General features: G+C 42.1%; 5 protein-coding genes across 5 annotated transcripts; 2 read left to right on the top strand and 3 right to left on the bottom strand.

The window, feature by feature from the left end:
* Positions 1 to 992: 992 nt before the first annotated feature.
* Positions 993 to 3,734, bottom strand: Bfra_010139 (putative p-loop containing nucleoside triphosphate hydrolase protein; the record flags this gene model as incomplete). Its single annotated transcript, XM_037340473.1, has 7 exons — positions 993 to 1,423; positions 1,488 to 1,567; positions 1,630 to 1,768; positions 1,821 to 2,406; positions 2,427 to 3,383; positions 3,439 to 3,567; positions 3,630 to 3,734. 7 exons carry the CDS (start codon positions 3,732 to 3,734, stop codon positions 993 to 995), a joined length of 2,427 nt encoding a protein of 808 aa, XP_037188941.1.
* Positions 3,735 to 4,838: 1,104 nt separating this feature from the next.
* Bfra_010138 (uncharacterized protein) lies at positions 4,839 to 6,501 on the top strand (the record flags this gene model as incomplete). The annotated part of the gene is given in 2 exon segments (XM_037340472.1): positions 4,839 to 4,891; positions 4,908 to 6,501. 2 exon segments carry the CDS (start codon positions 4,839 to 4,841, stop codon positions 6,499 to 6,501), a joined length of 1,647 nt encoding a protein of 548 aa, XP_037188940.1.
* A 1,450-nt stretch (positions 6,502 to 7,951) lies between these two features.
* Positions 7,952 to 9,474, bottom strand: Bfra_010137 (uncharacterized protein; the record flags this gene model as incomplete). Its single annotated transcript, XM_037340471.1, has 3 exons — positions 7,952 to 8,409; positions 8,461 to 9,005; positions 9,059 to 9,474. The coding sequence occupies 3 exons, from the start codon at positions 9,472 to 9,474 to the stop codon at positions 7,952 to 7,954; spliced, it is 1,419 nt and encodes a 472-aa protein (XP_037188939.1).
* Positions 9,475 to 11,206: 1,732 nt separating this feature from the next.
* Bfra_010136 (putative mfs transporter protein) lies at positions 11,207 to 13,093 on the bottom strand (the record flags this gene model as incomplete). Its single annotated transcript, XM_037340470.1, has 6 exons — positions 11,207 to 11,665; positions 11,721 to 11,966; positions 12,025 to 12,485; positions 12,634 to 12,800; positions 12,850 to 12,883; positions 12,943 to 13,093. 6 exons carry the CDS (start codon positions 13,091 to 13,093, stop codon positions 11,207 to 11,209), a joined length of 1,518 nt encoding a protein of 505 aa, XP_037188938.1.
* Positions 13,094 to 17,741: 4,648 nt separating this feature from the next.
* On the top strand, positions 17,742 to 20,650 carry Bfra_010135sa (putative choriogenin hminor protein; the record flags this gene model as incomplete). Its single annotated transcript, XM_037340469.1, has 2 exons — positions 17,742 to 18,395; positions 18,449 to 20,650. 2 exons carry the CDS (start codon positions 17,742 to 17,744, stop codon positions 20,648 to 20,650), a joined length of 2,856 nt encoding a protein of 951 aa, XP_037188937.1.
* Between the last annotated feature and the right edge of the window lie 4,512 nt (positions 20,651 to 25,162).

The following is a 25,162-nucleotide window of genomic DNA, read 5'->3' as shown; positions in this document are numbered from 1 at the left end:
TAGGGTTGTAAGTCTGGTTGGACGGTTAAGTCAAAACCATTGTATGAATACTATTTGATCGAATACAGTCAACTACTTGCTCATCGTATGAATATTACATGATTGGTGCCCGTAATAAGACTTTTTGAAGACGTAATGTTCAACTTTGTGTAGCGAAATTTCCAGAATTTGACTACAGAAAGGCTCTTAATATTAAGATAAATTTCGAACAAAGGGTTCAATTTAATCGATCAGGAAATAATGAAAAGAGAATTAACGGATATAACTCAAAATTATACCTTGATATAACGATCATAAAATCGAAGTAATGTAATGCTAATCGTCTTCGAAAGTGGAGGTACTACGAATTGTAAATGTAGAACAAGACGGGACTTTATTACAGCAAATTTAGATGGCATTGGAGGGGTGGGCTATTTTTTTTGTTATTTACTTCATTCAATTAGACACACATAGGCGCCTCGCATAGTCATAGTAGCGTCAGCTATAGATAGACTGAATCGATTATGAATTTACTACTACTACTATTGGTACGAGCCGTTGGGGAAAAAGAATCCTATATACACTTTTATATTATTAATACTAGAGCCACTTTTACCATCGTATTCTTACAATAATAAAGTATATTTCGGTGGCTATATCAAAGCTAGACAATTCTGACATAGCAGCCCATCGGACTACTGGATCTATGTATAGTACAATCAATCAATTAATCAATCAATTGTCCTAGAACAAAGTGAAAGGGGAAATTAACCCCGCCGCTAGGAGGTCCACTGATGGCGATAGAGCGGTTACGACTCGTATAATCACAAAGAGTTGCCGACGTTTCTCCTATCGTGCTTGAATCTAAAGCCCCCTTCCCGGCCTGTTCGACTAATATTGTGTAAAATAAATACATGCTTGGTAGTGGCTTTTCATTCCTTATAAGTGAGGGTCAAATAAGAATAAAGATATAATATTCTTTGCGCCTAGAATAGATAGTACGAACCCACCGTTCAAATTCTCGTAGCCTTTTGCTGGTCCCGCCAAGTTTTCATCTGGCCCGCTAGGTCTCTTTGGAAGTCTTCTACAAAGCGAACGACATGCACGATATGCTCAAGCTTCAACTTCTCGCTAGGCTTCTTGGCTCTCGCGTAACCCCTGGCACAGGCCACAATGTTACGGATCTGCCTGCCGTCGAACTCCTTTGAGTGCAGATCTTCTTCGGCGTACCTTTTAATCCTGTCATAGTCGGCCGATTCGATAGCATCATAATCATTAAGCTGATTTATAAATCCCATGAAGATCTTATAGGTCTGCTCCTCATTTAACTTGTCATACTTCAAGGCAATGTGCACTCTGGATTGTACGGCGACGTCGAATTGAGCGATTTGGTTTGTTGTGAGAAACATTATACCACGGTAGTATTCGAGGACTCGTAAAAAAACTTCACCAATAGTCAGCAATTACTCTTTTCTTATATGCGAGCGAAAATATATCAACGGCCATACCAGATACGAGTGCACTCCCTTCCGCCGATGGACCAATCGAGTTTTGGCTCCTACTTTGAAGAAAGACGTCTGCCTCGTCGCTAACTCAGGTCAGTTAGCGCCGTAACTGCAGAAGCTGGAGTTTGCAAACGTCATGACTCACATCAGCAAAATCGCTCTCCATTTCGTCGCGAGGTCAAATATAGTTCCTAACCTAGACTCAACCTCCCGGGCATTGGTGCCGACATCTGCAACACCGATCGAGAAGAGTGGTTTCCGGGCCGCACGAGCAATCATTTGGGCTGTATCTTCAGCTGTTCCGCCTTTGTAGATCAGGACATGGAAGAATCTTACCAGTAGACGTCTTTCCAACACCAGGAGCACCATATAGTAGGAAAACCAACCCTTTGCCTTTTTCGGCAACGAGATCTTGGAGTTCCTCTTCGTCCATACCATGATTCTGTACTAATCCAAACAACAGCTCTTTTTTCTTCTTCCCACCGTCTTTCCCAGGCCCGGAAAGATGGAGCTGCTTTAGGACATCACTGTACTCTTCATCCTTGATGGTAGACAAATTGTTGATGGCAAGCTGGGCCCACTGCTTATCTTTAAGGATGTAACCTAAAACGCGAGGTGGACAGAGCATAAATTGTAATTTCTCCCATTCTTCGTCTCTCTGCCCAGTCATCTTGTCGTAGCTCGGTTTAAAAAGCTCTTTTTGTGCTTCATTGGAGACGCAGTCTGGACAATGGCAATCATCGAAGCCGTCGATTATTTGAGTATCTCCAATTCTGGCGACGTCTAGACCATAACGGAAGTATGACTCGAAGTCAACCATCACACTGCTATCATCAACGGTCTGCGACTTTCGGATTGAGTTGTGACGTTCACTGTCACTGTCACTCTGAAGAAAGTCAGACACGTCGCCAAAATATCGAATCTAGAGACTGCTGCACTTACATCATAATCATCATTAGTAGATTGGACGCCGAAGCCTCGTTTATCAAATATGGCCTCTCCCTTGTATTCATACATTCGATGATCCTTGTCAGCAGTGCAGTACTCTCTAAACAGCTTACCACGTTTGAACAGCCTCTCTTCGATCTGACTCCACCTTTCCGGCCCAATTGCGCTCAGTGGATAGAATGGAAGTGACGCAATAGGCTTGGGTCCATCGAAACTGTCGAATTTTAGGGCTACGCTTCGTCGTTGGAAAACCGTACCAATGTAATCGTACACCCAGCAGCACAAAGTCCAGGGGGGCGGAACCCTAGACCGCCTGCTTTCCTCTCTGGGCCAAGGTGTGAAGTTATCCTCGACTACGAAGATTTGGTCTTCGTCCAGAAAGATCTGGCCATAAATGATGGTTCCTGGAGGAAAGATGGTCCAAAGCGCCTCGAACGTGATGCTCTTTTGCTTGATGAGGTCGTCGCGTGCTGTGAGATATGAGTCGAGTTTTTTGTCGCCGGAGCCGCTTTTTATCATTTCCAATAGCTCTCGTAAGTCTGACCTTGCTTGCTTGTCTTTTACGTCCACTGTTTCTTTTTCAGCTTCTTCGCGCAAAATGTCCCAGTTCAAAACGAAAGATTCGTACGGAGAGTCTATCACCACATTCTCTCCGATGAAGGTGTGACTGGGATAGTGCGCTAGAATCTTTTTGAGTAGTTTGCGGAGATCCGGATCGAATACTTCTATTTCTCCCTTGTTCGACTGCAGGTACCTGCGAAGTATGACGGCACATCCCTTCTTCTTTAGACTGGCATCTGACGTCTCATTCGAATTGAGACGGTGGTCCCTGCGCTCACCATCGTCGTCAACTTTAGAGTTAACAACACGCACCCGTTCTTCTGTGGAAGGAGACTCCTCTGCTCCTACTATTACACCGGCATCGACTGGAGTGGTATTTACGTCTTTTATCTTTGAAATTGTGTCAATGTCTGAACAAGTTTCTTTCGTCAGAGAGCCTGCCTACCTCTCTTTGTTCAGGTTCTCTTTTTAAGATGACTTCCTCGGTGCCCGATTTCTCTTTAGGACCAAGATATTTGCTCTCCAACTCCGCAAATCTCTTCTCTAGCTGCGCTAGTTTGTCCTCTACTGACATCTGTACATTGACCGTCAGCGTGATGGTACACGTGCCGAAGTTCAATGTGGATTGCGTCCTACAGTGCTTTCCACCTTATTGTTATTCACCTTTTCATCGCCATCAAACTTTTTCTCACTATCCGACCTCTTATCGCCCTCTATCTCATTTTCGTTATCTACAGTCATGATAGAATCTTGCTTGTACGCTTTGGTCAGCTAATTTGTCCCTTCTCAGTGACTGACGTCGAGGTTATACGAAACACTGAGAAGTGCAAAGAAAAGAGTCAATCTTACTGTGTCTAAGCTGATTAAATGGGTTGAGGGAAGGTCAGTGCTGTTGACGCTAGTGTCGAGCGAATATTTAACGACATAGGTACGACTCAAAAAAAAAGTAGGGCGATTTAGCAATTGATCAACCTGCTACTACGTCCGTTTACCCGTTTGATATAGAGAATCGTTATTGGTGCAGAAAAAGGTATTCAATACTTCTTATCGTATGCACTGTTATCAGATGTATTAATATAAAGAATTATTATTGGTATAGAGGATTTATCCAATACTAATACTCTCTGTAGTATGCACTGTAACGCTGTAATCAGCTGAACTAATATAAAGAATTATTATTGGCATAGAGAATGTATCCAATACTTCCTGCAGTAAGCACTACAACCGGCTGAAATAATATAAAGAATTACTATTGGCATAGAGAATATATCTAATACTTCCTTTAGTAAGCACTACAGCCGGCTGAAATAATACAAAGAATTATTATTGGTATAGAGAATATATCCAACACTAGTACTTCCTACAGCATGCACTTTAATCAGCTGAGTCAATATAGAGAATTATTATTGGGAATCGTTATTGGTGTAAAAGAAGGTGTCATACTTCCTGCAGCCTGTGTTATAGTCCTATCTTCCGCTGTAGTCTTAAAGAAATTTAACAGGAGCCCTGCTTAAAGTCGATTACCGATCTAGCTGTACGGTGTTTGCTGTCCTATTGCACTGCTTACTTCCTCTTGTAACTATCTTCACAATTTTAGACAGGAAGCCTCAATTTCCAGAGAAGAGGCAGTGATCAGGCTTCAAATTTTGGAATAACAAATCAAGGAAACATACCAATAAGCATATGGTTAAGTAAAGCAGGTCATCATTCTCTATCCACCGTGTGGTATGGCAATTGATACCCTATATGAGGTTGAGCCTTGGCAGTTATCTACTCAGGTTGCGTTGTTAACACACCATTTCAAGCCTTGTGAACTCTTTAAAGAAGGCTTTCAGCAAAAAGGAAATGTCAGTGGAAGCAACACCAACGACTGCTGTTGAGTTAACTCAAAAAGAGATGTAAGACTGTGCATAGCCTATGTCATGCAGGTGCGATTGCTAAGCATTTTAGAGACTATATAGACCGTATCAAGCAAAAGCAGAAAAACTTTCATAACTGGCTGAAGAAGGGAGAACATCTTTCGGAAAGTGAGCGAAAGTGTTTCAGCCATGAGTCAATCAGGGACGCTACAACCTACTGGACCAGTATCTCTCAGCAAAAGAAATCTGATTTTGACACTCAACATCAAACGGGATGGAGATTTTGGGCGAAAACATCCCAAACGGTCGCCGCAGCTGCTGGTCAGTTCCTAAATGACTTCAAGCCCCTTGTTGAGTTTGCATCAAATTCAGGACCTTACGGAGGCCTTGCCGTTGGAGCGGTCAGCGGCCTCTTCGCCATCGCGCAGAGTAAAAGCAAAACAGATGATATCATCGCATCTGCAATGGCAAATTTGATGGATCGCCTACCCGGATTCAAAATGCTACAAGAAATTTATGACGAATCTGATGCGCTTCAGAAACTCCTCAGAGGAAAGGTCATCCTTGCATATACCGGAATCATCGAATTTGCTATGGCTTCCGCCAAATATTACCTGAAGCTAGGCATCAAGAGGTGGTGGCTGGCTACGTGGAACTCTCAGAAGTTCATAGTGATGGCTGACAGAGTGCAAGGCTTGGTCCTTGCAGTACGACTGCAAAGCGAAGACTTGCTCACTTCGACTGTAAATTATGTACGGAAACAGAACACTGAATTGGCAAATAAGGTCAAAGAGCTCGAAGCAGAGATTACACAGCTTCAGAAAGATAGCGATAATAACAAGCTGCTGAGCCTTAGGAATCTCCTCAGGCTAAGCGGATGGTCTCCCGAAGGTTGGTCGCAAAGCCTTCATGAGTACAAAGGAGCTCTGGAAAGAGCGCGCAAAGATAGTCGTATCTTCGAATGGATGCATGGCGAAAGCATTGCAAAGTACAGAGACAATGATAAGTTCTTCAAGGACTGGAATAAATCCCACGAATCATCTATGCTTCTCATCATCGGTTTAAATCACAGAAGTTGCCGGCGGCGCGACCATTGCTGGGTATCACCTTTGGCTCTGCAACTCATAGACGAAGCCCAAACCAATGATATGGAGCTTGTTTATCATGTGTTCAACTTTGAAAGCTATACTAGCATTCATACAGCGATGGCTAAGTTAATGTTTCAGCTGCTGAAACTGCAGAGACATGTTAATCTAGCCACGCTTTCCCCGAAGCTGGAGAAATACCGCGATGAACTAGAAATTCTGGAGAAACATCGTAACGAACGAAGCAGTAAGTACAGCAGCGGCAACAGCGAGGCGGTGAGGAAGGCTCTAAAAGAGGCAGCTGTCGCCATTGTAAGGGACTTGGACCCGAAGCAGAGAATTCGTATCATCTTGGACCGAGTTGATCGTTGCGAAGGAAAAGAACAAGTGCATCTTCTTCATCTCTTGATCCAGATTATGGAGGAATCGCGTTGCTGTGTGAAGATTTTTGCCGTCGCAAACGAGGCCTTTTGGGAGGTGGAGGGGTATCAAATCGAAGACTTCGAAAAGTACCAGAACTTTAAAATGGTCACCAAACCCCGGAAGATGACTATTGGAGGATAATTTTGACAGGCTCGAGGACTGAGTGCATTATCTAAACGGTTGCTTATCGTAGGGATAGATCTCCATGTAAATACGATTCATCCCTAGTCATGTGCAGGGCTCATGATCCATTATCATATGACTCATGTCACACTAGCCTCCACCCTTCCTCACCCCCCTCTAACACCGTCAATTATACACATCATTCCCCATTTACCTTTACTTCTCTCTCCTATTTCATTTCTCAATACACATTTTATAAAACACTCATCTAATACTTCATTATTTCACTCCTAACTATCTCACTCTCACTTCTCACCTCACCTCTATTCTATACTTCATCATCTATTCACCTATCCGTCTGTATTTATCATTAAAGATCAGATACTATATATTATATTAAAAAGTTATATTATAGTATATTATATTATATTACATTAGATTATAATCTTAAATTCTTAATTCTTTTCTTTTTAACACTATAATCCTAAAAGCCTCAATTCCAATTCCAATTCCAATTCCAATTCCAATACAAATCTCAACCCCAACCCCAACTCCAACTGTTCGCTTGAGAAGAATACGGATGACGTAGAATCTAGTATATAGACTCTGATTATCAATATATATTCAATCTAAAGAACTAGTTATCCACAGGAAGAAGCAAGCCTTACATAGGCCTTGCTACAAGACTAGCTCCTTTGATGTAGGCTATAAATGACTTCAGGTCATTCATTCAACCTTTATTTATACACTAATTCTAATTCTAACTCTAGTTCCATCTCAATCTCAATCTCAATCTCAACTCCAACTTCAATCTCCAACCTTATAATTCATACTATGTTACACTTTTCCACACCATCCTATATTATTCCACCCCTCACCCTCAAAATTCTTTTCTTTTCCCCCTATAACCATTTCCATCTCCCCATTTCATTTCCATCTCCCCATTCCCATCTCCTCATTCCCATCTCCTCCATTCATAACCTCATATACGCATGAATCTATAAAATCCCTTTCTCCTTCTTCTCCATCTATAAATAGAAAGATAGTATATAAAAAAAGGGTCTATAATGTTCACCTATACATCATTATACATATAGAAGATGTAATGGATATTCCTCTATTCCAATCCAATAAAAGTCCTCACTAGACTAATCGATCTTATAGAGTATCAAAAGCGCAGGGAGAAGATGTATATTTTATAATCTTGCGAGTGGTAATTCCTATATATATCGACGTGTAATAATAGCCTCCGTAATATATATATATGTCTGTCTGTCTGTATTTATGTAAGTTTTCGAATCCAAATATATACCACCTGACCCCAGTGCTCATAACACCATTCATCAACCCAGTATATACAAACCTTTACTATTCAATAAAACACAACCTAAACCAATCCAATGCACCCTAACCCTTTCTTCGAAATTCCCAAATCCAAGTTCCCGAAATGTAAACCCCGAATACAACCCTAAACCAACCCCAACGAAACCTTAAACCCACCCATATCCAACCCGCTCAAACTTTCTTCTACCGGCTCCAAAAGATCCATCAACCCATCCCCGAACGCATGGATATCCATCTCCTCCTTCTCTCTCTTTCCCCCAGCCCCACTCCCACCACACATTTTAACCACTTCACACGCATTCGTGATTTCAAAATTCTGAAAACTATCATAAATACTGATGAAAGAATGACCCGTATAAGGAGCTTCTGGTAATGGATAAAGATTGTGATAAATCGCTTCTTTAATCAACATTCCTAGAACCATCGCATCGCATTGTTTATTATGTTGAGGAACTTGCTCGGCGGACAAATGGGAAGGGCGACCACGACATACAAGAGTAGAGGTTTGGTAATTTTCAATCGTGTCTCTGAGTGCTGAGATTGCTTCATCAAGAGCTCGAATTCGATCTTGTTCGATGTTTTCTAGAAATCGATTAGCACTTGAGTCATCAAGTTACGATCAGGGCAACAAACCAATAACAGAACTCGGCACCGGAATATCCCAATTCGAATCCCTAATCATCTCGGCCAAACTCGTCGTACTCTCTTGTTGAAAAATCCTCGTCAAAGAAGTAAAATCCCTCGCCTTTTCGAAAACCCATGAAATACAAAGCCATTGCAAACACACTTCAATTCCATCCTCTGCCATACTCGATGGAAATTTCTTTTTCGCCTGGGAAATCCACATATCTGAATATATTTGCACCGCTTCATGTAATCGATATTTATCCACCAAAATCGCCAGATGCGTAAGCAAACCAAGTTTAACTTTTCGAGGCACATCTTTATGATGACAATGAACGATATCAACCAGGATGCGCATGGCATCTGGATCATCATCGGGGAGGGGAACTTCGACTTTCCCATGGGCTTTCATCGCATATCCTTCTTTGAAATTACTCCATTGAAGCATTGCTTTGAAGACCGGCGAAACGAGAACCATATGTTTCGACGAAACTAACATGTGAATTTCCTTCAATTCCTTTTTGTTTTTTTCCTTTTCCTTTTCCGCAATCTCACTGACATTCAGATTTCCATCCGCATCTTCCTCGACCGTCTCCAAAACACCCACTTCCCCATCTCCGACAATCTCATCCCCAATCCCGAATCATCCACCGTCGTCGCCACCATTTCCATCCCTCCGATCTTCCTCTTCGAAACACTATCTCTCTTCCTCTCATTCAGAATCAACAACAAATCTCCATCCGGATCAATCGTCACCCGTTCCGCCATCTTCCTCCTCATCATCGCTTTCGCACACGATTTATGTTCTAAGCGTAATTGATTCTCATCCTCTTCTCTGTCCTCGGCATCTTCTCCCTCAATACTGTCATACGTTTCGATGATTTCTTCTTCGTGCGAGGGCTCGTGGATATATTTCACGCGTTTGTTTCGATGGCCTTGAGTCGAGGATTTGGAAGTATGACCCTCGGGGAACTGTTGCGGAAAAAGCGCACGTAGGAATCTGGGATGAAACGGATTGGTCATTGAGTTTCGAGGGATTGTTAAATGAAATGTGCTGAAGTGATATGAAATTGCAATCTACCTTTCGCTATGCATTTGAGTGTGAGAATTGACTATGGTAAACGATCGCATCTTGGTTTATTCTATTTGTTTACTTTGGAGGCAAAGATTTGCGACACTATCGGATTCACGAGGTTGCGTCGTTGTGTCGTTGCGTAGTGAACTGAAGGGTTGCTAGGGAGAGCCCTTGTAAGTGGGGTAGGTAGGTTTCCAAGTAAGATAAAAGTTCATGAGTTTCTCTTTTCGACCTTTGCGAATTTCTCTTGTGTGTTCGTAGATGGTGTAGATGTAGATGAGTACTGTAGCTAAGTGAATCAAGTACAGATAAATATCAATCTCATAACCAGGAAAGAGAAAGCGATAAATGAACGAGAAAATATTTATACATCAACAAGTCCCCATCTGGTGTCGTGTCACCACTCCTCCTCACGCTCTTGCATTCAAAAGATGTAGCTAACTCAACTCAGCATGTGTGTCCCTCGAAAAACTGGAGACCAAAATCAAAGAATCTGCTTCACGAACATATCTATCAATCTCATCAATCTCATCAATCTCAATCTCACACTTCAAAGACAATCAATCTGCTATCCAATCCCACGAAATCAAATGGTTCCCAGTGAAAGATCAAATTCCGAATATGTACCTATATCCAGAGTCCATACCCCAAAAAAGAGGGAGACGGATTATAACAATCACCCATTGAATATTGAAGATACAATAATAGGAGATAGGATCTCGACATTCCAATGATTGGATCCATCCACATCAACAACCAACTCAACTACCAGTACCCACCAAAGAAAGCATCAAGACCTTTACCAAATTGACGGGGCAACGGAAAATCACCCACCTACCTACCATTCTCTCCATTAGCTCCACGAGAGAGAGAACCGCTTATTCACATTCCAAATCGCATTCCAAATCATCTATCTCCCTAGTATCTACGTACCTATCTATCCCTCCATCACAAAGTCCCAAGAGATTCCCAAGAAATTCAGAATTGGATAAGTGTTGGTAATTATCGATCTTCACACTCACACTCACACTGACTCTTCAACATCTTGTATTTCCCAGTACACACACACACACACGAGCTGGAGAAAGTAACTCATATATAACTAACTGCCTACCTATATATCCTACAATCCAATCTATCCCCCTCTCTCTTCCCGCAAAAGAAAATTAGAAATAAAATAAAAGAAAAGAAAAGAAAATAAAATAAAATAAAATAAAAGAAAAGAAAAGAAAAAGAAAAGAAAAGAAAAAAAGACAAATAGATATCTACCTAGCTACCCAGAAACTCTGCATAAACTAACATTACAACTCACAAACATGCCTAGTATTCAAACATCAAACATATACTCAAACATCCAATCCATAAAATGCCCAATCATTAGATACGATAGACAAATACCAATGAATTCGTTCCGGCTGGTTGGCTGACGGAGGCTTGTTCAAAACACCACACATTCAATCGATCCCGCCGAGAAAGCCAAGCGGGCCAAGATATTTAGCTGGAAGCTTGTTTCTTCTTCATGTACTTTTATTTTAGATCAAGATCATGATATTTAGATATGGTAATCTAATCCAATTGAATCAAACTGATTCTTTTATATCACCAGAGGTCCCTTTTTAATTCCGCTTCATTCCACTTGACCTCCCATCCGTTCCCCATTTTCTCCGCCCCAACACCACATCACAACACATATCTAAACCTAGGACCATCATTCTCATCTCCCGCCTCTCCACCTACATATGGCTTCTCGCCCAACTTATCCTCTGCCTCTTTCTCACCCACTACATTACCCTTCGCATCCCTCCTACCCACCACCCCATACTTCTCATCCAATCTCTTATTCTCCCAATTCAACAGTATTCTCAACGCCAGCGCCAAAATACCATTGAAAATCATAAATGCAGTGCACACCCACATTCCCTTGCGGTAATATGGGCCATCCTCCGAGGGATACATTCTCGTTCCGAGAAGTGGACCACATTGACCTACCATATTGAGAAGTGCGATTCCCGTGCCACGCTTGGTGTCTGAGCCTTGATTATTCAAAACCCAGGGCAGAATATTCGCGATAGCGGGGAAGATTCCTGCGGCGGCGAAGAAAACACCCGTGTAGCGGGGCCCGGTTGTGGAAGTGGTGGCCTAGGGATGTTAGTTGGGATTCTATTTGGTATCATGTTTGGAATGTAATATTTACCAGTAAGATGTATCCAATGGCACCAATGACCGAGAGGGACATGATTACCAAACCACGTTGTTGAGTGCGATCAGCAATGTAGGTTGAGAGGATGACGACGAGGAACGCGAGGAAATATGGGGGAGCGGATAAACCCTGGGCGTTGATGGATGAAAACCCCATCTCGTTGAGAATAGTGGGGAGGAATACGGGGAGGGAGCTGAAGGATACATTGCATGAGAAGTACATCAAGGCTGTGAGCCAATTCTAGTGATGAAAGTATTAGAGTTTGACGCCTCAGACATACACGTAAGATGAAACGTACCTTTGGATCCGCAAGAGCTGCAGCAATATCAGCCCATTTGACACCTCCAACACGATGTTCCTCCTCTGCGCCTACTTGTCTTACGCCTCGTGCTTTAGCGACCGCTCTTTCTTCCTCGTTTAAGAAGCTTGCTTTCTCTGGACTATCGGGTAGGACAAAAAATGTCATGATCCCGGCAGCTACACATGGTATACCTTCAACCAAAAATAGGAGACGCCAATTTGCAATCGCGGCATGTCCACTAGTAATTCCATATGCCAATGCACCTGCGAAGCATGTTGCCAAGGGTGCAGCACTGAGGAAAATTCCGATTCGTATACCGATTTCGTGACGCAGATAGAAGAAAGAAAGAAGGTATGGAATACCGGGACCGTAACCGGCTTCGAAAAATCCGAGGAAAAATCTTGCTGCCATCATACCAGACCATGATTGGGTGGCTGATTGAAGAGTGGCGACGGTACCTGTGATTTTTGTGGTTAGTAATTGTACTTCCAGAAGACCCGTGGAAAATATATTGAAAACCCCTAGGTGCATTTCAAGGAAAGGTCGTTCAAAGTATAAAAATACCTCAAGGATGATAGAATGGAACGATGAAATAGTGAAACTTACCCCATCCAATTACACAGAAACAAGCCCATACATGTGGGGGAAGAACCTTCCACATCAAAGCAAACCATTCAAATACAATGTATGCGATGTAGAAAATGGTCAATAACCATTCGTATTCGCTGCTTGATATTCCGAGGTCTTTTGACATGCCCGCAGTCTTAGCATTTCTGATTCAACGTTAGACATATGACACATTTCTTCATGACAGGTACATACCCAATATTCGAGCGATCAAGATATGATAGAAGATCTATGCAAATCAGTAAAAGTTGAGAAACTCTGTAAATGAACTCTGTAGATGTAACTTACACAACAACATCACCAGCGGGATAAGGTGTTTATCCAACTTTCGCACAAGTCTCTTCTCGATCGCAGCATCTATGTGATAACCATTTTGAGCCGAAGGTGGTTCTCGAGCAGCTTCGAGTTGAGCAGTTTCTGGTTTTTCGAAAGTATCCATCTTGATGTGTTGTGGTACCAAAAGAAGTTGGAATATTTCTGGGATGCAAAATAAACGTCTTTTTCGGAGGGGTTATCAGTTGTGTCGTCAATTGTGTCTTCTGTTGTGCTATTGCTCTTTTCGACTCCACTGCATCAATCAACAGACAGCGATTGGCTCAGCGCGGCACAAATTCACTTGCAATTCAAAGTGTCACAAGGTACAAACACATTGTGAAATGAGAAAGGAAAAAAAAAAGCGAGGACATCTTCATTTTATTTCCTGAATACGGAAAAAGAAACCCCATCTTTACAACGTCACATCCGTACGCATGAGGAGGAAAAAAAGGTAGGTAGTACCTAGTCATTTCCATGTTGAGCTATCAACACGAGGATCTTGATAGGGTGGATATGTATATTCGTGGAGACCCCGCGATTTTTTTGCGACGGCAATGTCCGTTCCTGTTAGAAGACGAGAGCTTATCCGGCATTGGATGATTTTCCGACATCTTCATTCGACGGTAAAGGATTGACTTTCTACAAATGACCAAGCTTCCGGACAGCTATGCAAGCTTTTAATCTATCTGCTGAGAAGTCTTACAGCTACCCCGCAGATCTGAAATATCAAATGTTGGATTTCATCGCGATGAACCAATGAATCAGATGACGTATCAGAAACAAGAACCGTTACCATGGGAAAAATGTCAAGATTTTGTCGCTGGGACGCAACGGTAATACGAGGAAGTCTGCCGTGTTTGATAGGTACCTAGTAGGTGTAGGTATACAGATTTGTTCATCGTCGAATGATCTGATTACCTAGTATGTGATGTTGATGGGATATCCAAATCTGCACCACTGAGTACATTGTATCGCTCTTGTGTGTACGCGGTATAAGTATGTTGGTTGGGTGTATGTTGGTTGATGATCTCCATCATCGGAAGAGTATTTCCGCTTTGCATCGGCTCCGGATTACCAGATAGGCCATGGATGACAGAAACACATTACGAAGGATTCCTCGAAGCCTCAAAGCTAGAAGCTTTCTTTCTTCTTCGGTGTTAACTGTTGTCTGTTCAATTTCCGATTTCCTTTTATTATCCAGAAAGCTCCACTTTATCTCGTGCCGAAGGAAGAGCTGTTCCGTGGTGGAATTTCGGAAGGTATCGCGAAGATTAGTCATAGCAGCGTAATCAAAAGAATTCGACAGGACAGACGGACGGAGGACCGGTATCTTGCGATAATCCGAAGCGAAACACTCTGTACAGATTGTGGGTAGAACGAAAGGAAATTCTACGTGGAGTCTTTTGGAGTTCAAATGACGGATATTAGAGTTCATGAGGAAAGCGGAACGGATCGATCTATGTACCGTCGGATCATGGTTCACTTGGCATATTAAAGTTCCAAATCGATGGAGGGGATGTCAAGAGGTTGGAGAGATATACCAGCATTCATTATTTGCTATCATCCAAAATTTCCACACGCATCACAAAGTATTCTCCGCTTGGCGGCCAGTGAGTCGAAATAATTGAAGATATACATTTACAATCTCCAAACCAACGGCATCCTCCGTAGGGTTGAGGCATCAAAGCAAGAAGATAGGCCCACCTAAGAATTACCATCACCATCACCATCACCATCACCATCACCATCACCATTCTAACCAAACCAAACCAAACCAAATAAGTAAACAAAGCCGACACGCGTCCATCGTATAAGTCGCGGCACCAATTCTCGGGACCGGCTCCGCAATCTAAAAATGTGCTCAATGTAACGTTGTCGACCCGATTGATCCGTGATTTGCTCTATGCTATATGGAGATTTATTACTCACCTAGTTTCCCTTGCCATGCTGACACGCTCCTTCCAAGGTCCATGGGATGGGATCATTCTTTCTCGGGACTAAATGACGTGCTAAAATTCAGGAACCAACAACGGCAGCGGCACAGTTAAATAGGTTAAAGAAAGTACATGCTAAAGGTACTGGGTAGGTCGTGGATCTAAGGTGGTGAAATGAAGAGAATGAAATGAATGAAACATAAATGTATTTTCCAAGCTGTCAAGCTGTCAAGTCATATCATCAATTCAATATCAATACGTAAAAGTATAGGAAGAGTACATGTGACTTGTCCTCTTTGAAAAGGTCAAGAAGAGGTTATCGAATACGGCATCTGCAGCTGCATTACTCCTGCGTCAATGTTTTGGGATGATCTGCGCATGTGGCGAAAAGACTTTGGGGTGTTGTGTCTTTTCTAGAAGGAAATAGGTTGATTTCTACCGAATCACGGAGCGGATATGTGTATATACTATTTTTAACTCTTGTCATTCTCGTCGCTCTTGTCGCTCACAGACTCTCACAGACTCTCACATACTCTCACAGACTCTCACATACTCTCACACACTCTCACACACTCTCACACACACACTCTCTCTCTCTCTCTCTCCCTCTCACCATGAATGAAAAGCACAACATGACCCTTCGACATGACCCATTACGATACCTACGGCGGATTGATTAATCATTGCATCAAAAGTCTCAGCCACGCCTTTTGCTGTAAAACTTTGTGATTTCGATCATCACATTCTTTTCTCTTTCCTTGATCCTTTAGCCTCGAGTCGAGGTATTGATTGTCTTGTGTCAATCAAAAGGGTTGATTTCCAAACACCACACGCACAGAGACATAGCCATCCATCCAAGCATCCATAGATCGTGCTCACTAACCATAATAATAACCTTCTCCTTCCTTTTCATATACCTAGATGCCTTCTTTCGGCCGACCCAGCTGCAGAGGTGTTTCGACCAGATGAAATTTCGCAACCTAGAAATCGGTTTAAATATCCTTGGTTGGTCTTGGACCTCTTCTGGGCTTCTCCTTGGCCGATGGACCAACATTGCCTATAGCAGGATTTGAGAGGATTAAATGGATTATTCAGACACATCTTTTGCCAATGAGACTTGTGAGACGAGCAGAATTAATCTATATTCCATTGCATCTAGTACCAATCCATACAGATGGTGCAAGCATGGTTTCAATTGAGAAATTTAATGTTTTACCATCGCACACTGCTTTCATTTCTCGAATTTATATGATTCACTTTGATTCTATATAGATGAATTTAGTCTGTTCATATACGAGGATGTAAAACAAGAGGTAGCTAGGCCAGGGGGAAGGGGGAAGGGGGGGCAGAGAAGGCTCACAGAGAAAGGGAAGGCAAGAGTGGGTGGAAATGAAAAATTAGTAATCATTGTCACGGGCAACTCAATTTGTAAGTGCCTTGTAGAGATTTAAGGCATTCCACAGCCGGGCCCTGGAGTGGTATTTTTATGATTCGGCAGTGCAAGCTTGGTAGATCCCTTGGCAATAGCATCACCTTGCATGTTAAAAATACCACCCTATCACTTCGATGGCCACCTTGCACGTGCCTAGGTATCAAATGATTCTCTTGCCTGCGAGCCTGCTATCAAAGGGTACACCACAAATTCGATTTGGACTTGCAGATGACAAGACAGCAAAGAGTTACCTCAGTCAAAACAGCATCAGCTGCAGATTGATTACTCTTTCTCGCTCTTTCTTCACGACTCATAAGGACCTGGTCGTCCCGCGTAAGTGCATTCATTATATGACCGAATCATCTTCTTCATTACCAGCCACAGCCGCATCTTCGGTATCCACGGAGCAGGTACATTAACCAAGACCCTGTCCTGAAATTGAAACAAGCAAGAGATTTTACGACGATTAACATTCGTTTAAACGTTCGTTTCGTGCTCAATCAGTCTGTTATTTGTTGGCCCTTTGCCTCTACCTCCCTCCCGAGCTCTTCTTACCATTCGTACCCGCCGATATTCCGTTTGTTTTTTTGCCGCCGTGCGGTTCGTTCTATTTCCATTCATATAAATAAGGAACCAACAACGGGAGTGCAGAACACACAACACCCATAGAATACTAAAACCTCATCGCACATCTCTGAAGCCTTTGAAAGTGCCTACCAATCACGACCAAAGTTTGGAGCTGGAAATCGCCCTATTAATTAAATAGAATTTCGGGAACAGATATCTTGACAAAGGACCACTCAAAGGACATTAACCTCATTTATCAATTTCCATCTTTCTCCTCACATCCTCACTCAATTCCCCGTTGTTCCTCTTTATCCACTATCGAAGAAAAAGAAAACCCACCGCACCGCTGCTGCCGCGTAATCCTTACCATTCGAAAAGGGTTTGAATCACTCGAGTCACTCCATCTCAAACAGAGCAATCCTCGTTCACGCTGTCACATCAAACCAAATAGCGCACAATTCTTAATCCCCACATACTCAAAAGCGCACAATTCGGACAAGAATCCACAATTAAACCTTTCATGGGGATTTCTATTACCCTTGAGAGTGAAGAATAAAATAGAGTGCTGAGAGAAGAATTATATATACAGGTCTCCACTTTGGCAGATCCTCCCTATTCGATTTTTTATTATTATTCAAAGAGAAAAGGGAGAACGTCTCACGAAATGACGTTGAGTAAGTGAACTACTTCCATTCACACTCATTTTACCTTACAATTTTATATCTTCTTCAAAATTCTATAATTCCACTACAAAACTTTTGGGGTTTGTACCGGAGGAAGTCAAAGAACAGCTAGAAGCGCAAGCTATTACGGAAGTGCTTGAACTAGAAGATCTCAAGATGAGCTCTAGTCCAAAGAAGAGGTCGAGATCCGTCTCCCGCTTGCATCGCATTTCTGCATATCTTCCAAATATTTTTGTAGAGACAGACTCTAAATCTACTAAAGAAAAGGTTCCACCGATACCTCAAAATGTCAACATTCCTATTCGACAATCGTCATCTCCCGAACCATCCGCAGATATTCCACCCGTTCCTACGCTTCCTGCCATGCCCGCCAGTGCTCCGCCAGCACCACCGACTCAGCAAGCACCAAATAAATTACAAAAGGAACAACCTCATAATAATTCATGGCCACTCAATCCCTCTCCATCGCCAGATGTAACAGAACCGCCTGCTAATCAACTCACCGAACGAAGAGGCAGACACGGTTCCACTTCGAATGTCAATTCTCTTGCACCTCCATCTCCATTTTCCGCGGTCAGTGGCAATGGCAATAGATCAGTATCGTCTCCCATATCCAGTCGACCAGCTTCATACGCTTCAGATGGTGAGAATAATGCGAAAGCATCAAAACGGAGGAGTTTTTTCCCGGTCAAAACAAAGTCGAGACATTCATCATCAAACTCCGGCTCGGATGGTAGATCATCTGCCTGGGTGATTGCAGGGGATCAAAAGATTGATTACAACATTTCGCTTGTAACCAATGGCGAGAAGGTAACAATACTATTGGCGGAACCTGTGATAAGATTATAGCTGACAGATAATAGGTACCAGAATTATGGGAAGAATATTGCGATACATTTGTACATGTTTTTCCAGAATCCTTTAGCCATGGCCCATCGTTCAAAGTTCCCTCTTTGGTCCTATCGTCATCGAGACCCCTTCACGAGATGATAACCAGCAGTATCGCTAAGCGGAGGTCAACAAGTTTGGATTCGGCTGGTAGGCAAAGTCCTGATGCTTCAACACAAACCGGTACACCCCCAGAAACCCCTGTTGATGGGCCATCTGGATCGGAAGCGTCTTCGGATTATATGAACCCATACCCTGAAAATAATGGAGAAATCCATCTTTACTTTCCGACAGAGTTATCTACCGATGATCCTACTAAATTCTCTCCCGACGATATACAAAATCTTATTAATGTTCGAAATTTCTTTGCGTTTATGACAGGTCAGCCACTTGTTGCCACCAAAAGTTGTCCTACGACATTTTATATATTCTTGGCCATATCGTCAATGTTACAGAAGTTCGAATTTAGCAATTATGATGGATCAACTTATGGAGAGGCAGCAGCAGCTAGCTTTGCCTTCTTCCTTGATGAATTTCGTTTAGCCGATGTCAGACAAAGTCGAGAGAAGACTATTGAGGCACTTATATTAGGAGAACGCATGAGATCCACAGAATTATACCACGAGGCATTTGTACACGCCGCTGGAAAATGGCATTCGATCAAAGATCTTAAATCGAGTCTTTTCAAGGAGGTTTCAAACAACACTCGGGATCGATTGGAACGAGCATCTTTGGAACTTTCTCAAAGACAACAACGTGCTGAGGAACGATTGGCTGATTTTGAGTACCCTGCTCTATTTTCTGGTGCAGCTTCATCAAAGACTAGTGCAGAATCTAAAATTGCTAGGTTCCAAAATTGGAAGACGAACTACCTGAATATGAGGAGACATGTACTATCGTACTACAAGATAGTTCATGGTCAATGGCCGCCAAAGCAAAGGACCAAGAATCAATTTGTTGAAGGTGGCTTGAATCGACAAGTACTCAAACAGCTTTATTCTGATATGTGTAACCTTTACGACTTTATGGCTGATCGAGATGCTATAACGACTCGATCAATGGACTCGGAAGATCAAGATGTGGCTCATGCGAATCCCATCCATTTGGCAGCAAGAAAAATCTTGGCTGAATTCGATAGATCTTCTCCGCCAGTTTTACCACCCATTCCATTCGACGTACCTAAAATTCCAACTATGGCATCTATTGAACCTGGTTACCCTCTTCTATCACCTAAGGATCAGCATAAGGCATCAACGAGAAAACTCAAGGAATACGAGCTACTTCTTATCTTAGCTAAGAGTCATAACCTCGATGCTGATAAGAAAACTCCATTTATGGAGATGCATAAGTCATTTGAGGAGAAGGAATCCAAGGGTAAGAATGTTCAAGAATTGGCCGATCAAAGATATGGACATTGGCTGTTCCTCTACGCAGTCATTCAATCACTTCCTATGCTTGTTGTAGACGTGGACAACTTACGATACACAGAAGGAGTAGATTACTTCTTGTGCCAGCCACCTCTGGGTAATCTCCCTTGGTTGGAAGATGCCTCGGGAGTGAAAATGGCATGGTATGGAGTTCAAGGGGGTCAAGGAGTGGTCAGTCTGCCTAGCGACGTTGTCAATTATGGTACAGAAGGTGTTTACCGCAGATCGCATTGTTGGACAGTTGCTCAGAAATGGATCAATAATGCTGAAGCGAATGAGATCTCACAACCTTTCTCGCCAGATGACCAAGAAGAAGGAACAATGTCACCACTTGCGCCACCTCCTGGATTTGGTGGAAGCTTTAGTCGACCAGACAGTCGAGGTCGCGAAAATTCTTCTCGAAGATCAAGTGTTGCAAGTAATGGCATGCTTGGAGTTGATAATCGTAGCAACAGTCGACAATCTCAACGAAACAGTGTTATGTTGGGTTTGGAAATGTTACCAATTCCAGGTAATATGGAACCTGGTTTCAGATCAGACTCGCCAGGTGGACGCGAATCGCCTGTGAGTGCTATGGGAAGACGAGGTGCATCACCTTATAGCCGCAACAGTGTGATTAGTCGCAATAGCGTTGTTAGTCTTCATGCGGATGGTCGGCCCGTATCTTCAGCTGGAAGAAAAGAATCGACTTTCGATGATATTCTCGGTACGTCTGGTTTGGGACAAAAAGAAAAGGGAAAGAAGAAATGATGTAAAGGGATCGAAGTATTTTTTTTATGTTTACATGAGGGATGGAGTTTACAAAATTATTGCCAAACTATACGTATACAAGTACGTGTGCGAGGATATGGATATTAATATAGGATACCAAAAAACTTTGAGTTTCTGTGCGATATGCGGTATTGCGGAAAGCGAGCATATCAAGAGAGAACATTAGTTGGGCGTTTTTGAACTTTTTTTTTTCTTTCTTCCCTCTTAGGGGATGAATATATAGGGAGGGAGATGCGGAAGTAGTATGAAATCGGGGAGGGGGTTTGTTTCCTTCTCTTGATCTACCATTCGATGGGGTAGTTGTGGGGTGATGGATGAGTAATTCAAGGATGAGAGATGGGGGTGAGGGGAGTATATACATGGATTCCATGATGTTGTAGGGAAGTGAGGAGAAGAAGAAGCTGTAGAGAAGCAGAGAGGTAGTGAGATAGTAATGCAGATACATTCAAGATACTCCATTCAAATTGGTTGATGAATCAGTATGTGAAATTTGAGTGATGCAAAATTGAGAACGGATGGTTTGATGTGAGTCTTGTGGTGTTGGGTTGGAAAAAGGGTGGTGGTTGGTGTTGAGGAGGTGAATGAAGTGAGATAAAGTGAAGTGAAATATACCTATAAAGTAGAATGGCGAATCAACTTGAATATCTTTTCAAGTTTATCTGTTTATTTGAACTTTTCTTTATTATTGTTTATTGAATGGTTAGTTAGTTGGTTGATTTAGAGAGATGCATTTTGTGGTTTGAAGGGTTGGACTTTGGGAATTTGGGAATGGGTGGGGTTGATTGGTTGGTTGGTGGATTGTTGGTGGAGTGTTGAATTTTGAATTTTGAATTTTGAATTTTGGGAAGAGGGAAGAGGGAAGAGGGAAGAGGGAAGAGGGAAGAGGGAAGAGGGAAGAGGGAAGAGGGAAGAGGGAAGAGGGAAGAGGGAAGAGGGGGGGAGCAGGGGGGTGGGAGAAAGAGCAGGAGAAGACTCGAGAGATGGGAGCCAGGAGATTGGGAGGGAAAAGAGTGAGGGTGAATGGGAGTGTGTGTTAGAGTGGGAATGAGAGCAGGAGAAGGGAGAAGGAGAAGGGAAAGAATAAATGTGATTGAGGTTGAGGCTGGGAGGTTGGGGGAGAGGGTTGGGAGGCTAGGCAGGGTGGATAAAGGTGAATGAGGAGGGGGATTGAGGAGGGTGAATGATGGTGCTTAGTGGGGTTTGAGAGGGATGTCAAAGAGGGATAAGGGAAGGGGTTTTATAAGGAAATGAGAAAAGAGATGTTAGAAAGAAATTTTGAAAGAGATCTTGAAGAAAGGAGTTGGGAAGGGAGAGTGAATAAAAGGAGGGAATGAGGTTGAGGCTGGGAGGGAGAGAAGGGTAATGAGTAGGGTGGAGGGGAGGGTGGAGAGGGGGATGGTGAAATAAAATTGAAATAGAAGTGAAAGCTAATACAAAGACGATTGTATAAATAAATAATAGTGTTTAGAGGCGACTTTGAATGGAGATTTCAAAGAGAAATTTGAAACGAGCTATTAAATTAGAAATGGATCCATAAAAGGGGGATTAGAAAGAGATATCACAGTGAATACTATAGTACAGTCTAGTGTCAAAATAAGCGAATTCTAGTATCTTAGATAGCTTCTATTCTGTTGGGAATGGGAATAAAGTTTAAGACTTCTTCGATATGATTTTTGTTCTTTTTCTGAGAGGGAATTTAGAAGAGAATGATTAGAAAGAGAGTTTTTGAAGGTTGGATTGGAGATTAAGGTGGTGAGGAGGGTGGTGAGGGACAGGATGAATGAGGAGAGTTAATGAAAAGAGTGAATAAAAACAGTAAATAAGAATAGTAAATAAGAATAGTAAATAAGAATAGTAAATAAGAATAGTAAATAAGCAGAGTGAATAAGAAGAGTGAATAAGAACGGTGAATAAGGAAATGAATAAGAAAAATGAATAAAACAATGAATAATGATAGTGAATAGTGATAGTGAATGAGTTTAGATAAGTGTGAATTAGATGAATAATAAAGGAGATGTGAAAGGAACATTGAATATAGGATGTTTAGATATGTATATGTATTGGATGAAATAGATGAAATGAGTGGAATAGGTTGAATGACTGAGTAGTAGAAGAATGAAAATGAGATGAAAATGAAAAATGAAGAATTGTAATACGGATTATGGGTGAAATATGATGAGTGTTAGGAGATTGAGGAGATTAAGTATTGGAGATTTCAAGAAGGCTGCGGGAATGAGGAAGCTGAGGGTAGGATAGACAGGAGAGATGAGAAGATTGAAAGGTTGGCAAGGGGAGTGAAGGAAATTAGAAGTTAGTAATAAAGAGATCTAGTAAGTTAAGTGAATAGTGAAAGATATAAGATTGTAGTATGGATTGTAAAGAAGTTGGAGATGCTTCAAGGAAGTAAAGAGGTGAAAAAATAGAGGAGATGGAAAACTATTAGATTGAAAGCTTAAAGATGAAAAAGGGGAGTGGTACTTAGGCATTTGTAGTATGGAGCTGTAAATATATGAAATTTGATTCTGGGTTTAATTTATAGTAAAAGTATGACAACAAGAGAGGTAAAAATGGAAGTTTTGCCTGGGTAGTTGGAAAAGAGTTGTGGGAGACGAGAAGTGGTTATTATACCAGTATCTTTGCGGGTTTCTTATAGCTTGTGTATGTCGGAAGGTGTTGGGTGTCTTTTTCTATGTTGAATTAGATGATCAGAGTACGTATTGTTGTATATTGAGGTTGTATAATCATATGATTTGATTTGAAGCCTACTAGCGAAAGAGGAAAACGGTTCTTGCTCTCCTTGTCTGTATAGTAGAGGGGAGAATAGCAAAGAGAATAAAGAAAGGGGATGTAGTGGAAGGAGTGTAGTTTGAGTTCTTTGATCGAATGAACTAGGTTCCAAAGACAGTTTGCATAGTACATACATACTAAAGTGTACACGGGATACATCAGTATACTTAATCCCTAAAAGACAATATATATAAGACAGTAGAAAGAACGAATAGATCTTATTCGATGTGGAGATGGCGTAAATTGAAGGTTCTTGAAGATAATGTTGACTAGATTGTACCTTGTTGTATTGGATTGCTATTTGAACATTAAAAGATCGATGATGACGATTAGTCTGATTGCCATTACGCTTCAACGTGAAAGGAAAAGATGATAACTATTACAGTATGTGCGAATCTTACGTTCTCGTATATATCTTCACAGCGTTCCAGAAGTCTCATCTTCAGGGAAAAATTCGATAGATATATCATGGGGAATTGAATATCAGAGCACTGAAGCGTGAGGCTCCTCAAAATTGACAGATATAGAAAGTATGTAGGAAACAATAGAACTCTCCAAGTGGGAAACCAAATAAGCAACAATCCCTTAACTTGAAGAAAGCTTTGAGGAAGGAGAGAGGCGAACTGTTAGATGTACGTATACCCAGGTATTGATAGTCACAGGGAGCAACGGATATATGAAGCCGAAGGAGATGGCCCGAGGATTCCGGATAAATGAGGGGCGGGTTGCATATGGGTAAGGATTAAAATTTCAGAGCGAAAATCCGAACACGTGTAGCCGTGAGGTATGGCCATCTGGATGGGAATTGAGCGGGTACTTCGACCACTTAATTCTGTTTCGGTGACGTAGTGAAGGGGTAGGAGGGTGGATGTGGTGGATTTGATGAGTAGAATTAATGGGTCGAGGGAATGAGTATAGTGAAAGTGTGGAGTGAATTAATAGAGTGAATGGAACGAGTGAATGGGTAGAATGAACAGGCAAAACAAAGAGGTACGACGAAGGGGTAAGACGAAGAGGTAGAATGAAGAGGTAGAATGGATGAGCAGATTGACTGGGTAGAATATAGAGAAAGAAATATCCCTGGAAGGGGGCAAGATTCAAACTCTACTTTTCTGCGGTGTTTTCCTTGAAAAGAACCGGCTTACACGCAAAAGAAAATTGACGAGAGAATTTAAAGAAAGACCAACTCGAAGGACTTTGCTGCCCCCTTTCCCTCTCCTAAGACTTCCTCTTCGATACCCGTCTTTAGATCAATCATGTTGAAAATCGATTCAATCAATTTAATTAAACCTAAATCCACGTGATTTCACCCCTTTTGTAATGTTCCTAACCCGGTAAATTGTCACTCAACCGCCTTCTATCGCCTCCCCCAAGCTTTTACAAAAGAACTTTTTCCAGCCAGCTGAGCAAACTTAATCTTGATTATCTTCACGCATTACAAGTTATCCCTCGCAAGGTGGGAGAAGCAATGTTACTGTAGCAGTAGCTGTGGAGATCGTATTGGATGAAGAGTCGTTGTCACTTGTCATGATGGGGCTGAGTTTATATGTATGGGGTGGTGAGTGGAGTGGTAAGTCGTAAGATTTAACGTGCCGTCTTGGCATGCATGGGGGCCGCGGCGGGTTGGCGGTTAATCACATTCTTTAGCGAGGAGCAGGGGATGGATTTTCTGCGAGAAAATGAGAGCTAAGTTAACCGTGCCAA

This window comes from Botrytis fragariae (genome assembly GCF_013461495.1).
Source record: "Botrytis fragariae strain BVB16 chromosome Unknown tig00000186, whole genome shotgun sequence".
Taxonomy (NCBI): domain Eukaryota; kingdom Fungi; phylum Ascomycota; class Leotiomycetes; order Helotiales; family Sclerotiniaceae; genus Botrytis; species Botrytis fragariae.
This window is presented reverse-complemented; position numbering and strand designations above follow the sequence as displayed.